The following is a 13320-nucleotide window of genomic DNA, read 5'->3' as shown; positions in this document are numbered from 1 at the left end:
CCCCCCCCCAAGCAGTCACCCAGGGGAAACACTGCATTGCTGTCATCCTCTTTCGCTCTCAGATGCTGTTTAAAGTTAAAAATGTTTGATTATTGAGTACCATTTCTTATTTCATGGACTATTTTTGATGTTTTAGTCAATGCGACGCTGTCCATTTTAAAAGTTCAAAAAATGCTCGATATGATGAAGACGGAGTAATCACGTCTCAGTATTGACCAAAATAATCGTGATTTATGATTTTTTCTGAAATTGAGCAGCCCTATAAGATCTCTGACCACTGTCAGATTACGTGTGTATGATTTGCGAGTGTGTGCCTAAAGCGAGGTTCGTGTGTTTTTCTTTTAGCGAAACATCAGAACTGCTTGCTTATGATGCAACCCAAGCCCAAGATGTTGAAAGGGTAAGACTATGTGGACAGTAGCTGGGTGAATCAGTTTTTGGATATTATTTTAACCACTAAGAACTATTTACTAGTTCTGTCGACGGCTTATTTATTGTGTGCTGTCCACAGGTGGCAGAGGACATTGAGTATTTGAAATTTGAAAAAGGGCCGTGGCTGGAGCAGGATGATGTCACCTACCACCACATGAGGATGCTGTAAGTTCTTGATTAGTGTTATACGTTTCCTAATTGAAATGCAAATTACACAGAGAAACATCTTCAAGCTTGACACCAACATATTGCAACCTCAGCCTTGTCATACTCATTATGGATAAAAATGCAAAGTACCTAAAATGAATCACACAGAGAACTGTTTCTACCCTGCGGGCTTTCAAACACTTTGCTGATTTGTGTTGTTATTTTCTCCATGTTTGACAGCGTGGAAGATAAACAGAAGGTGGCTACCCTGACCCACATACCAAGATTTCTGCCAGAGATAACCATCGGCGCCCACGAGTTTGATGAAAAATACTATGCTTATAAATCGGTATGTACAGACAAGATGTTCATTCTCACTTGCTGGTCTGGCCCGGTACCTTTTAAGGCATGTTGTTCCCCATGTCCCTACAGTATCTTGCTTGATGAACATAATAATAATGAACAGACGACACACACTTTTGAAGTCAAACGTCCTTACAAAGTCTACTTACATTATCCGTCAGTGTCTCCTTTGGCTTGCATGATGCATGTAGGCATAGACTTTAATGAGGAAGGGGGGTCTTTATTTATTAGTGGGGGTCACACCCCCTCAATCCCCCCTGTAATTCAAACCCTGCCCTTCTCTCCCTCCATTTATCTCTCTGTTTCTATCTCACGCTCTCTACACATAGAGATAGAAGATCAGTGGTAGTCAGACATTCTGTCTTTGTGTTACTTATGGATGGAATTATAGTTAAAATCAACTATTCCCCTTTTTGCTTGGGACCCCCTGAAACCCTCTCAAGGACCCCTGGGGGTCCCCGGACCACACTTTGAGAACCACTGCAGTAGATTATATACAGAGACGTGTCTTTTCAAGTAGCACCCCAGGTTGCACACATGTCATGTTAGAAAGCTGCTACATGAAGCAGAACAGCTGTGGAAAGAGTGAAAATCCTGAATGATTGACTGGCACTTAGCCAATCCAATTGAGATGTATATTTCTAACAGGAGAACAGTTCAGCATCAGAAAGAATCTGCATCACGGCTTTATCAGAATGGTTTTCCTTTAATTTGGGTTTTGTGTGGTGTCCTATAGTTACTTCAGTGCTTAGTATAGTCATGTCACATTGATCTATAGTGTCTAATGTGGTTATTGAGTGGTGTCCTGTGGCTGGATGTATGCTCTATAGTGTTCCTATATGTGAATAGGAATGTGGCTCTGTTGTCGCAGCTCTTGATCCTTGGAGTGAATGAAATACTAGAGTTCAAACCCAGTTTTCAAAAAACACCAGCACGTTCGAGGCATCGTTGGTCTGAGAAATGCTGAAATTGTCAGACAAAGTGCGTAAGTTTTTATTTGATTTTTTGGACTGCAGTGAGCAAAGCAAACACTGGCATTTATTTTTATGGTTCATTTGGCTGTTTTTTTTATTTCAGCAGTGTGTGTTAGTATTTCAAGAGACCTTAGTGACACAGTTTGTAGAGTTGAAACACTGGTTCAAATTACATGATACTGAATATTGATGCTGAATTGTTTTAGCCTGATACAATATATATGTGAGACTTTAAATGTACCCTGTGGATTTAATGACTTGCTTATGGTGCTATGGAGTCCCTGTCCTTGTTTGTCTGAATCATGGATGCAGGCTTCAAGGATACACACCAAGCATTTTGGATCGGAACACTGAATATAAACATGACTTCTTTGTGTGTGTGTGTGTGTGTGTGTGTGTGTGTGTGTACCTTTTTCAATGCAATATGGAGGCCTTAGCTACAATGTTAATGTAACTAGCAGCAGATTGTTACATTTTAGAGACTCAAATCTTATAGCTGCATCTACATGTTGATATTTTACCAAGCGAATATTTTATTATTATATTTTTTGTTTTTAATCCCGTGTGGTCTTGTCAGGCCAATTGGTTGTTCAGAAACCGTCTTTCAGTCAAGCATTGGTCAACAGGAATTTTTTGCTGCCACAAGGTTCAGCGCAGCTTGGGTCAACAAATTTCAAAGTTCAACAAATGTTAACTTTTTGGCAGGGAGACTCGGCACATAATGAAGAAGAGGCATGTGCAACAATTGTTTTTCTGTGATGTGAATACATCTTTGAAATTTCAGTACTGTCATGTTGTTACTTACTGGCTGACATACAAGCAAATACAGATGTTCTGTATTTTTGATAAGCCAGTACAAATTTATTAGCGTGCTTATACTTCACAGTAAACAGAATCAGGAATGATGGTTGTATAACCAATACCAATCACCCAGAAAGGAGTTTTTTCTGTCCTTATGCAGATCCTGCGGATCAGCTGTGGACATCCCTAATTAGACTTTGGTTGCTATTGGCGCAACAGTAATTAGCTGTGTTGTCCAATAACCATTGTTAAGTTGCAGGAGCATGAGTTGGCCTTGGGTTTTATGTTTTATTATTATCTGAGGATAAACATTATTGTGTTTATTGAAACCTACAAAATCATGTTAAGGAACCCTGTCTCTGTTTAAATCTTTGCTGTTCTCTTTATATTAAAAACATTTATTTCTGTACCCTTTGCCATGTGAAGCCTGTGCATCAGTCTGATGACACTAATTTCTTTCTGCTGAAATATTGAACAACTCATAGTTTGAAGAAGGCAAATGTCAGATGCAGAATATTCTACAAGGCTTTTGGTATATCATCAGTCTTGCAGGGAAACATTTGAGTCTGACCTTTTCTGTTTATTGACTGGAGACTTTTTTTTTTTTTTTTGTCTCCCCGTGCTGCAAAAATCAGGCTGCATAATGCTACAGGAGGCTGTGACCTGACATTTTGTTCTGAGCCTGGATCTCTGTGGAGAGAGAATGAGAACTGTAGTGGTGTAATCTCCCTCAGCACATTTCAGATGACAAAAGTAAAGTCACGGAAGGACGTTTGCGACACTGATGTATTGCAGCTTCCATTGTACATTTTATGAAAAAAAAAAAATAAAAACAATTGTTTAACAGTCATAAAAAACCTGAAGGCATTCAGTTTGAAGTTTAGAAAGATTTTTGTTTTTTACTCGTGTGATTTAACTGATTAATCAGCTGTCAACATTGAGTAATACTGTTGATTAAATAATCAACCTCCCTGCATTACTTGTAAGGTAAATGTCTTTATGTTTAGTGTATCAAATAATTAAATAATGAAATGAATTCAGCAGGCAGCCTAGCAATTAGAACCAGTTAATTTGAAAAACAAAATTATACTTAATTTTTCTAACAAGCCTAAGCTTGTTGGAAAAATTATTTGTATAAGTTTGTGCTGTTTTGAATGTTAAGTCTTGTTTCTTTTTAGCTTAATTGTCAATTTGTTTTTTTCCTTGTAGCTCCCTGGGAAGAAGTATGCCCCTGGTTATAATGCAGACGTTGGCGACAAATACATCTGGCTGAAGTGAGGCAACAGGCCTGTCACTAATTCAGCCCTTGTCACTGGCTGATCAGCTTCCCTGAGTGAACCTGGACCGCTCATCCATTATTGATCCAGCTGTCTTCTGTTGTACATCCTAAATAATATGTATGTATTAAAAGAATCACTTTGAATCCATTAAATGTGTTCTCTTTTGTTGTGACTCTGCATGCCATGAAGGGAAGGTAGAAATTCACTTTCCATGGGATCATGAAACAAGGATGGATTGCTCTTCCATGATTAGAGAAGAACTGGGCGACACCGCTTGAACAGTCAGTTATTTTAAAATGAACGTAGCAGTGGAAAGTCAGTTTTTGTTTCTAACACTGCTGTATTATTGGGGAAAAACGTATGTTTCTGACAAAAGTTAGGGATTTTTGTCAAGACATTAATTATAATACATATAACTTTTCTAATAAAGGGCAAAAACCCCACATGTTTTATGTAATAATGATTTATTTCCTAAGAGCACTTTTCCTGTCAGTCAGTGGTGTAGTCATCAATCACAGCTCTCTTATCATTTAGCCAATCCCAACCTCCATCAGCGCTTGACGTCTCTGTTGTGTTAAGTCAGTTTATTTGGCCTTGAGTTTTATTTTGAAAGACTGGGCCAGAGCTCCTCTCTTTGAGAGATGTGATTAGCTTGAGTTCCTATTTACTGGCTGAAGCTCTTGCTCTAATCAAGAGTTGATCACCAGCACAGATACAAGGATAAACTGGGCTCAATAGCAGAGTATACGGAAAGATGTGGGCAAATCTCCAGTAACTTGCTTCCTGCTGCCAGATCTTAGTAAAGATCTCACTCGACTACGCCTTCATCCTCTGACTGAAGCTCCCATTTCACCGCAACAATCTGGTACAACGCCCAGATACAATCTAATCTAGCTATATTAGATTTCTCACCAGTGGATAGTGAACAGGTTGCAAAACATCCAAGACCCCGTAATATGTTTTCAGCTGTCCAAGATACCCTCTTGAGCCCTGGTTGAAGGAAGAGCAAAATATGAGACCAAGAATACAACAGGATAAACAGAATCACATATCGCCAGATGTGCATTGCAATGTTAAAATGGATGCATGGAAGAATTATACAACACCTGCTATCCTTTTAGCTTTCCAGTTTGAAATGACCTGAAATCTAGAGAAATTATGATGCCTTTCTTGGTCACATGATAGCTGATTAGGCTGCTTCCCAAGACATCAAAAGCACAAGAAGAGTGTTGTTTCCACTTATGCTGCTGTGAAAGTAATTTGCATTCTGCTTTTATTAATGAGTAGCCTAATTAATGTGCCTCAGTGTGTAACCATAAGCCTGGTAAGAGAATGATCAAAAACCAGAGTCTGTACCTGTTGTATGAGTGACAGTGTACTGTGTGTCATCAGGACAATCAGTTTTTTCTGGCATTTCTTGCATCTCTAGCATCTTGAAGGCCAGACATGGATGAGCCTGATGCTAGAGCCTCCAAGGACCCAAACCAAGCCGTTCTGACAGAACAGATAAAAGCTATGTAAGAAAATATGTGCTGCCTTATCATCAAAAAGCAGCTTTTACTCTGAATTCCTGTATCATGTAGCGACAGGTTGCAGTGTGAAACATAACTCTTCCACCTGCATGTAGTTAATTATTATCTCCCCATGAATGAGTCTTCAACGTAAAGAAATAGAATGACTGGCTCCTAATAATCACAGTAAGCCTCCAGCACCACATCTCTGGTACAAAACAGGCTGCTCAGAGCTGCTGCCCTTGACATGCTGGATAATGTTGAGGCGGCTTCACAAGCTGGTCCAGGTTCTCAAAAGTTGCACTTTCCAGGACAGTGTGGAAGTTTTGAGCCAGGACAAGCTGTGTGAGTAAGCTCCCAGAGAGAAGTCTCCCCCAGGACAAAGAGCTGGTTCAACCTCTGTAAACTTTGGAGTTTGATTAAACTTCCACAGAAGTGATGTTTTTTCTTTCCACCATTTCAGAACCCAAAGTGCCTAAAGGAGCCCAAGGGGAGCTCTGTCAGAAGGTTCCTGGACAGATCCAAATACTCCATGTTGAATGGGAAGATGCTCAGAGCAGTGGGGAAATTTCTGTCTGAGCAGTTGCTAGATTTCAGGTCTGGGAGACACTTACATCCCTTTTAACAAGCTCAAACTGCCCGAGGAACTGGAGAGGCGAGAAATGATAGTGAAGGAAAAGTCACCTACAGGCAGAAGGAAAAAAATAAATAAATGTGTTTGTTAAAGAGTTTCCCAATCTGTTATACTATCAGCTAGCATGTAGTGTATACAATACTTTAAACTTTAAAAAGTGTCGGAAGACCTTAATTATGCTATCATGCAAACTGACTGATCAAATTAACAAAAAAAGTTGTGAGCTGAGTACTGCTACAAAATAAGTACTTTGCAGGTCACTCAAAGTGTAACTAAGTGAAAAAAAAGCAGACAGTGGAGGCCAGATGATTGCCAGGGGTTGAAAAGAGGTTGTCTGGTTGCACTCCTAGTGCCAGAACATCAGGGCTACTCAGACAAAGGGAGTGTGAATAATTGACAGCACAGCAGCCTGGTGCCGTCACATTGAGCTAATGGAGGATAGAAAACATGACCTCTGGAGAAAGGAAGCTGGCACCGGATCCTGTCTGGTATAATGTAACACAGAGGTCCTTTCAGACAGGGGAAAAGGTGGATTATTTTGCAGAATGGAGTTGTAACTCTACAGACATTTCAGAAGCAGGACTGATCTGGAAGCAGACACAACTTATTGGTGGAGTGAAATCGACAGACTGCAGAGAAAATAAGTGCAGCACCAGTAATGTCACTTTATATGGGAACATTTTCAGTTTGAGGTTTTTGGGGTGGTTGCTCACTACCTTTGCCAGTTACTGAAGCCAGAAAAAAAAATGATTTTGAGGAGATACAGTCTAGCTGTTCTGAACTGGTACCTTCACACTTCAAACTATCCACACCAGCCAGCGAGATATTCAAGCATGCACATTAGCTACCTTGCTAACCTCACAAAATCATGAATGCCTGTAATAAGAATCCTATGCTTACAGCTGCACAACATCCAGTACCAATATGTTTATATTAAGAATAGACCAAATGACTATGTGTAATGTGAAAGGTGTCACTGGTACAGAAGTATTACACATCCTCAGCTCTACAAAGCGTTTCAGCATGTTTCAGCTAATGTAATTGTTTTGTTTTTGTTATATAGCCTGCAACTTGACTGCTTTGGTCCAGTTTCACACCTCTCATCAACCTTGTTTCCAGCTGCAGCAGTAAGCTGTTTTCAGCCCACTGTACGCTACCTGCCCAGCACCAAACAGCAGACAAAGTTAGCAATTACTTGGTGAATATAGTGAAGCATTATAAATCTAAAGAGCTGGGGGCAGACAAAAAGAGTACAAACAGAATGAGTCTTGGACTTACATTCATCAAGTGGCCAGTGTGGCCAGCAATACTACTCCAAGGAAATGCTACTGTTTGCTAACACATTTGTAACAACTTTTAAAAGGTGATTAAGCTTGTTTCCCTGCTGCCAAGAGGTCAAATGTTTTTTTTTTAATCAATGCTGCTTTAATTTAATTTACTTGTATTGTTTAAAAAAATATCCAATTCAATATTTATACTGACCAGTATTATTATTACATAAAACATTATTCCAATTATTTTTTTCACTTTGAACAAATCATACCATACTATTTGTAGTAAATGTATTATTACCGTATTTATCAATTTCCAACATATATAACAATACTTTCTTTTTGTTATACATCCTTGTGTTTTATAACAATACATAAACTACCTTATATAACCTACCTTGTTTACTGTACTTGATCTAATCCTACCTTGCCTTGCCTTGGCCCAAGCGATTCTGCAATATACAGTTCAATACAAATAAAGATTAGAATTTTGAAGATAAAAAAATCCTGTCATTAATCAGTGGTATGAGTTTGTACCAAAAAACAGAATGGGTTTCTGGGTTTTGGAAGCAAATGATGGCTACAGGAATTTTGTCATGTGCTAGGGATTTACATCCCTGCAGAGCACTTCACTAAAAGCCGACATTAAACTTTCATCTATAAGTCACAGCTTCCAGGATTAAAGCTAATTTAACGCTATACAGCAGACTGGTATTGAACGTGTTGCACCAGAAAGCAAATATTCGTGCCATAATAATGCCTTGGGAAGCCTTGCAATGACTCAGTGATGAAGCCGAGGGAAGATTATTGGTGCTGGGATTCATTTCTCAGCTGCACTGAGCTGTAGCTATGTGTCATGGGAGCCCCTGAGCCTGGAACAGAAAACCCGAGCAAGAGGTAAAGGCAAGGTTAAGTCACTGTAATTAACAAGGCTAATTACCATTCATTAAGCACGTGCACATAACCAATTTGTAAAATAATATCTTTATAACATCTTTTTCAGGGTGTCTGTATATAGAAACGGCTAAAAAGCAAGCTGGTCTGATCAGGCTTTAGACTGGAGGCAGCAGATGGCAGTGTTGCTATCTGGAAGCATGCCGTCTGAAGGCAAGGTCTAGGAGAATGTATTGTTTTGACAGTATGTATGTTGCTTTGGGCATATGTGCCTCTGAGTAACACGGCCGAATGGCAAAATACACACTTGAGTTATGTGAAAATTGTGTGAACACCTTTTTCTCCTCACTGTGGCTGTTGTTTGCAGGATAGCCGTGTGGAGCTGCAAAGTGAGAGATCATTGGATATTCCCAAAGTGTTTTATTGATATTCTCAGTATTCATCAAGATATAAAAACAGGATATGTGGATATTGAAAATGGATGGATGGATTGCAGAAACACACAGGGTCTTCCTGAATGATCAACAATACTGCAGGTACAGTATGTGTTGCCCATCAGTCTAAATTATTTCATCTTTTGTTCTGAGAAATCTTTTTTTCACAGTTCCTTATGGCAGCTGGCCCTATGCCCATGAGCCTTGGCAGCTGTTACTATAGAGAAGCAGCCAGTCATTGGTGAAATCAAAAGTGTAGCAAATTCAATATGCTTTGTTGTTTCAGTTGGTAACACTGCACCATAGTTGCTAATTTCTTCCAAAATTGACCCAATATCTGAAAGTTAATTGATAAATTAGATTAAACTGCTAAATATTGTATCTGGTTTCTACAAAACAAAAGCCTTAGCTCCTTCTTGCTGTTTGAACTGCAACTTAATCTTCAGCTTGGATGCTTCTTACAGAAATGCTCCTTGCTCATTTCACTTCTCTCCTTAAAGGGTGGTGTATTTTTATATTTTGCCTTTTGTCAGTAAATCCCATGAAAAGACCAAAACCAACTATGCGTTAGGTTGTCAATAATCAATGCTTTCTAACTTCCTCACTTTGTCACTCATCTGTAAGCCCATTCTGTCCTCCTAGATGTAAATCTATAAAAGATAAAGCTCACAAAGACTTTTGCTGTGTCTCAATTTGCATACTTCTGTACTTACACTTGCTATTTTGAGTCATCAGTGATCATAAGTGTCTTCACACTGACAATTATGGCAAAATGCAGTGCACTATGAGTACCCAGATGGTGTACTTATAATGGTCGAAAAGTTGAGTGTGGACACGCTGGACACTTATCACCATCTTGGCTACATAGCGGAAAGGGGAGAGAAGCTTCAGCAATTGAAGTTGCTCCGGTGAACACCACACTATACAAATGTAGCTTATACATGTGTTTTTTTCACCACAAAGTACGACTAGACCTATACTGTCACTAAATTGCATAGCAGAACCAAGGGGCTGAACAAAACAAGATCAAACAAACAATAGGTAAATAAAAATAAATAGCAAAGGCAACAGAAAAAAACAAACAGAAACAGTTTGATTAAACATAAAAATGATACCAACAAAGTCAACCCAAATAAAAACCTAGTATAAAAGATAGGTCTTTAAATTCTTTTTAAAAATACCAAAGGAGTTTCTGTTCCAAGATCCAAGGGGAGGGAGTCCGCAGCTAAGGGGTATTAAACAGAAAGCAGCCTCACCAGATTTCTTTTGGGATACTTTAGGTGCTTCTAAAAGAAAGGCAGTGGAAGATCTGAGAGTTCTTGTTGGGACATAAAATGAGAGGCAGTCACTGATAAGGCCTTGTAGGTAAGTAAAAAGGACTTAAAAATAAATTCTAAAAGATAAAGGTAGCAAGGTCAGTGATGCAAGCAGAGGAGTAATGTGATGTGCCTCCTTTTTTCTATTGGTCAAAACCCTGGCTGTTGCATTCTGAATTATCTGTAATTATTAAAAAAAAACAGAGTTGCAATAATCTAAGCGGTGTGTAATAAAAGCAAATAACAGCATTTCAGCATTGTTCTGGTTTAAAAAGGTCTAATTTTGGCATTGTTCTTCAGACCTTGTTAAACTGGCTAATAAAATTAAGATCAGAGTCTAATGCAACCTCCAGATCTGTAACATGTGTTTAATTTGCTTAGGCAGGCTAGCAAACATTGACTCTAGTCTCTGCCTTTCTGCTTTTTGGACCAACTAGTAGAATATCTATTTTATGTTGATTTAAATCAATCTAGATGTTAATATCAGTGAGACAGGTAAGAGACAAATATTTAAAATACCTGGGTTGTCTGGCAGAACAGAGATATAAAGTTATGTATCATCAGCATAACAGTGATATTTGACGTTATGGCAACTAATTATGTTGCCCAGAGGGAGCTGCCTCCTTGAGGAACATTATATTCAATGTCAGTTACCTGTGACACAAAGTCACCTAAGCTTACAAACACATTTCATTCATGACAGGTAGCAGCGAAACCAGTCAAGAACTGTGCCAGAGAAAATGACCCTTTTCTCCAGTCTATTAATTAAAATGGTTATGACCAATCATATCGAATGCACCACACAAAGCTATCAAACAGAGGACAGCTGTTTGAGTGGGTTGAAAATTCTCAGGTCATTATAGTTATTCTCAGTAGTATGGTAGGTTCGAAAGCAGGAATTTATCGTGTATATTACTGAAAGTCAGATTACCTTGTAATTGGTCAAATACCAGTTCTTAAGGAGTGGTTTACTCTTGGAGGAGCAGCAATGTCAAAAGACCTAAAACAATTATTAAAATCATGCACAAGATCATCAAGTGAGCAAGCATTAGATGGAGGAAAATTATGCATAATATCTAAAAACCTTGTCCTAGCATTGGCATCAAGGATTTGTTTTACAACAACAGTCTCTTTACACTGTTTTGAAGCAGCCCAAAAACAACAGCTCAGAAATGGGAATGTATGAATGTATGAATGACATCAGCACCAACATCTGTGTTCACGGTTGCTTAACCTGGTCTGTGCTTTAAATATCCACCGTGTGTTCTAACTTAATATAAAAATGCGTCTCTTTCTGTGTGTTTCTCTGCAGGTGTAAATAGTCTTCTTCATTCCAGTGACCAAACAAGCTATAATAGATTGACTCATGGAAAAATATATCACTCATCATCATTTTTTGTCATAATTAATTTATTAATGACTCGGCATCATCTGCATTAAAGAGAAAAAAAATCTGTTCATCTGATGTTGATAAAGTGAATAAAATAGCTATGCCAGCCTTACTGGAGTCCCACAACTACTGATGTGGTTCAAACTGTACCTCCCTCCAGAGAGTTGTGTGTTGGTAAAGAAAGGGGAAAAGCAGGCTGTGGACCAAACCACTGTGAGGCAAGGGAGGGGGGACTCAAATCGTTTCTAAATTTAAAACGCACTTTTATTGCTCCATTTACGTTTGTATTGTTTTACTACTTACACATATATTTTAAGTATATATCATTATATTATTTAATGATTTTTTAGGTGGGGGGAGGGGCAACCCTCAGCGACCCCCCAATTTGGCAGAGGCAAGTGAGGTTAGCCAACATTTGGTTAAGAATAAAGAATAAAGAAGACCATGTGGGGAGATCTTTAATATAAAAATTCTTACTAGAGAAGGATCTGACATCCGGTCTGGGCCGAGCAGGAATCGATTGACTCAGGGTCATTTTCACAGGTACTGTGGATTCTTGTGATAATGACAGGTGTGACATGCAAAATCACTTGTTTTGAAATATGTCTGGGGTACCTGTTTCAGCATATCTCATTTTGTGGAGCAAATGAGAACATTTCTCCTTATTGTTGCGATGGATAATAACAACAGGAACTTGGAAAGTGTTGGGACAGTCAACGTGTGATTGGACTAAGCATGAGAGAAAAACTAAAGTCTGTTTCTACTTTCCAAGGACATCAGTCTTCTGTTGATTTTGAGAGACTTGAGCAGTGTCGGATAGAAGCCAAGAAGTATGTACATGATCTGGCTGACCGTTTCATTTCAGTTTGCTTATTTTCACTAAATATTGTTATTATTATATAGAGTTATTATTACACTATAACAAAATGGCTAGGGATGTGAGAACACACTATTTTTCAGACTTATTTTTGCCCATCAGTGTAACCCTAGATTTTTATTTCAGACTGTCAATCAGCTGGGAAATCCAGCTCCTCCATGGGCCCCAGCTGAAAGTGATGCTGCTGTGAATTGTTTTTATCTTATTTTACTGATAAAGTGGAGTCAATTAAAGCCTCTATTACCCCCACTGCCTTTACCTCTGATGTCCCTCACAAATGCAACAAGATAGTTTTAACCAGTTTTATCCAATTACCATGTCTGATATTTCAGGAGCTGTGTCTTCCAGCCCTTTTGAAAAAAACAAAGTTCTTATTAAAGGTAATGAATCTATGAGGTCCTGTTTGCTTTCTGTTTTTAACGGTTCCTTGTCTATTGGTTGATTATTTTAAAACTGCTTGAGTGATCCCACTCCCAAAAACAGTGTCCAAACAGTTTCTCTCTGCACTGGAAAAAACATTTTTGAAAAGTTTCAGTCTGGTTTCCGGAAGTATCACAGCACTGAGGCTGCCTTGTTCAAGGTTACCAACGACCTTTTAATGGCTGCCGATGATTTCATGTGCTTAGTCCTTGTACCCCTAGACCTATGAGCAGCATTTGACATGATCAATCACAGCATCCTGTTAGACAGACTGAGGCACTAGGTGGGGATTTCTGGTACAGCCTGAGACTAATTTACGCCTACATAATTGTAGTGAAGGCTCCTGCACCTGGTTAAGGGGCATCACACTTCACCTTGTTATCACAAAAAGCAGCTCATTTAAAATGTTCACACATTCAACTTACACTGAGCGTGAGAATGTAAAAACATGAGCCATCCGTTTGGATGATGTTTGCAGGATGTTTTGACGTGACATGGTGGCAGGGTTCACTGTCATATCCCCTGACAAGTCATATAATAGGGTTATTGATAATCTGTCACCTAAGTACTTTATGT

The 13320-nt window shown here is 38.8% G+C and overlaps 1 protein-coding gene and 1 long non-coding RNA gene across 2 annotated transcripts in view; one reads left to right on the top strand and one right to left on the bottom strand.

Moving 5' to 3' along the window:
* ndufa10 (NADH:ubiquinone oxidoreductase subunit A10) overlaps positions 1–4144 on the top strand; it is a 44653-nt gene extending 40509 nt beyond the window's left edge. Inside the window, exons 7-10 of the mRNA XM_046054851.1 lie at positions 346–400; positions 512–597; positions 820–928; positions 3927–4144. Of these exons, the coding sequence (XP_045910807.1) occupies positions 346–400; positions 512–597; positions 820–928; positions 3927–3995 (319 nt within the window). The 3' untranslated portion in view covers positions 3996–4144. The remainder of the gene's footprint in view (positions 1–345; positions 401–511; positions 598–819; positions 929–3926) is intronic.
* Positions 1–5477, bottom strand: part of LOC123974277 — a 41518-nt gene extending 36041 nt beyond the window's left edge. The window contains exons 1-2 of the long non-coding RNA XR_006825803.1: positions 5354–5477; positions 4910–4987 (exon numbers count right to left, since the gene is read on the bottom strand). This is a non-coding gene — a long non-coding RNA (uncharacterized LOC123974277). The remainder of the gene's footprint in view (positions 1–4909; positions 4988–5353) is intronic.
* Between the last annotated feature and the right edge of the window lie 7843 nt (positions 5478–13320).

This window comes from Micropterus dolomieu, linkage group LG07 (assembly GCF_021292245.1).
Source record: "Micropterus dolomieu isolate WLL.071019.BEF.003 ecotype Adirondacks linkage group LG07, ASM2129224v1, whole genome shotgun sequence".
NCBI lineage: Eukaryota > Metazoa > Chordata > Actinopteri > Centrarchiformes > Centrarchidae > Micropterus > Micropterus dolomieu.
Note: the sequence above shows the minus strand (reverse complement) of the source record. Positions and strands in the feature narration are given on the sequence as shown.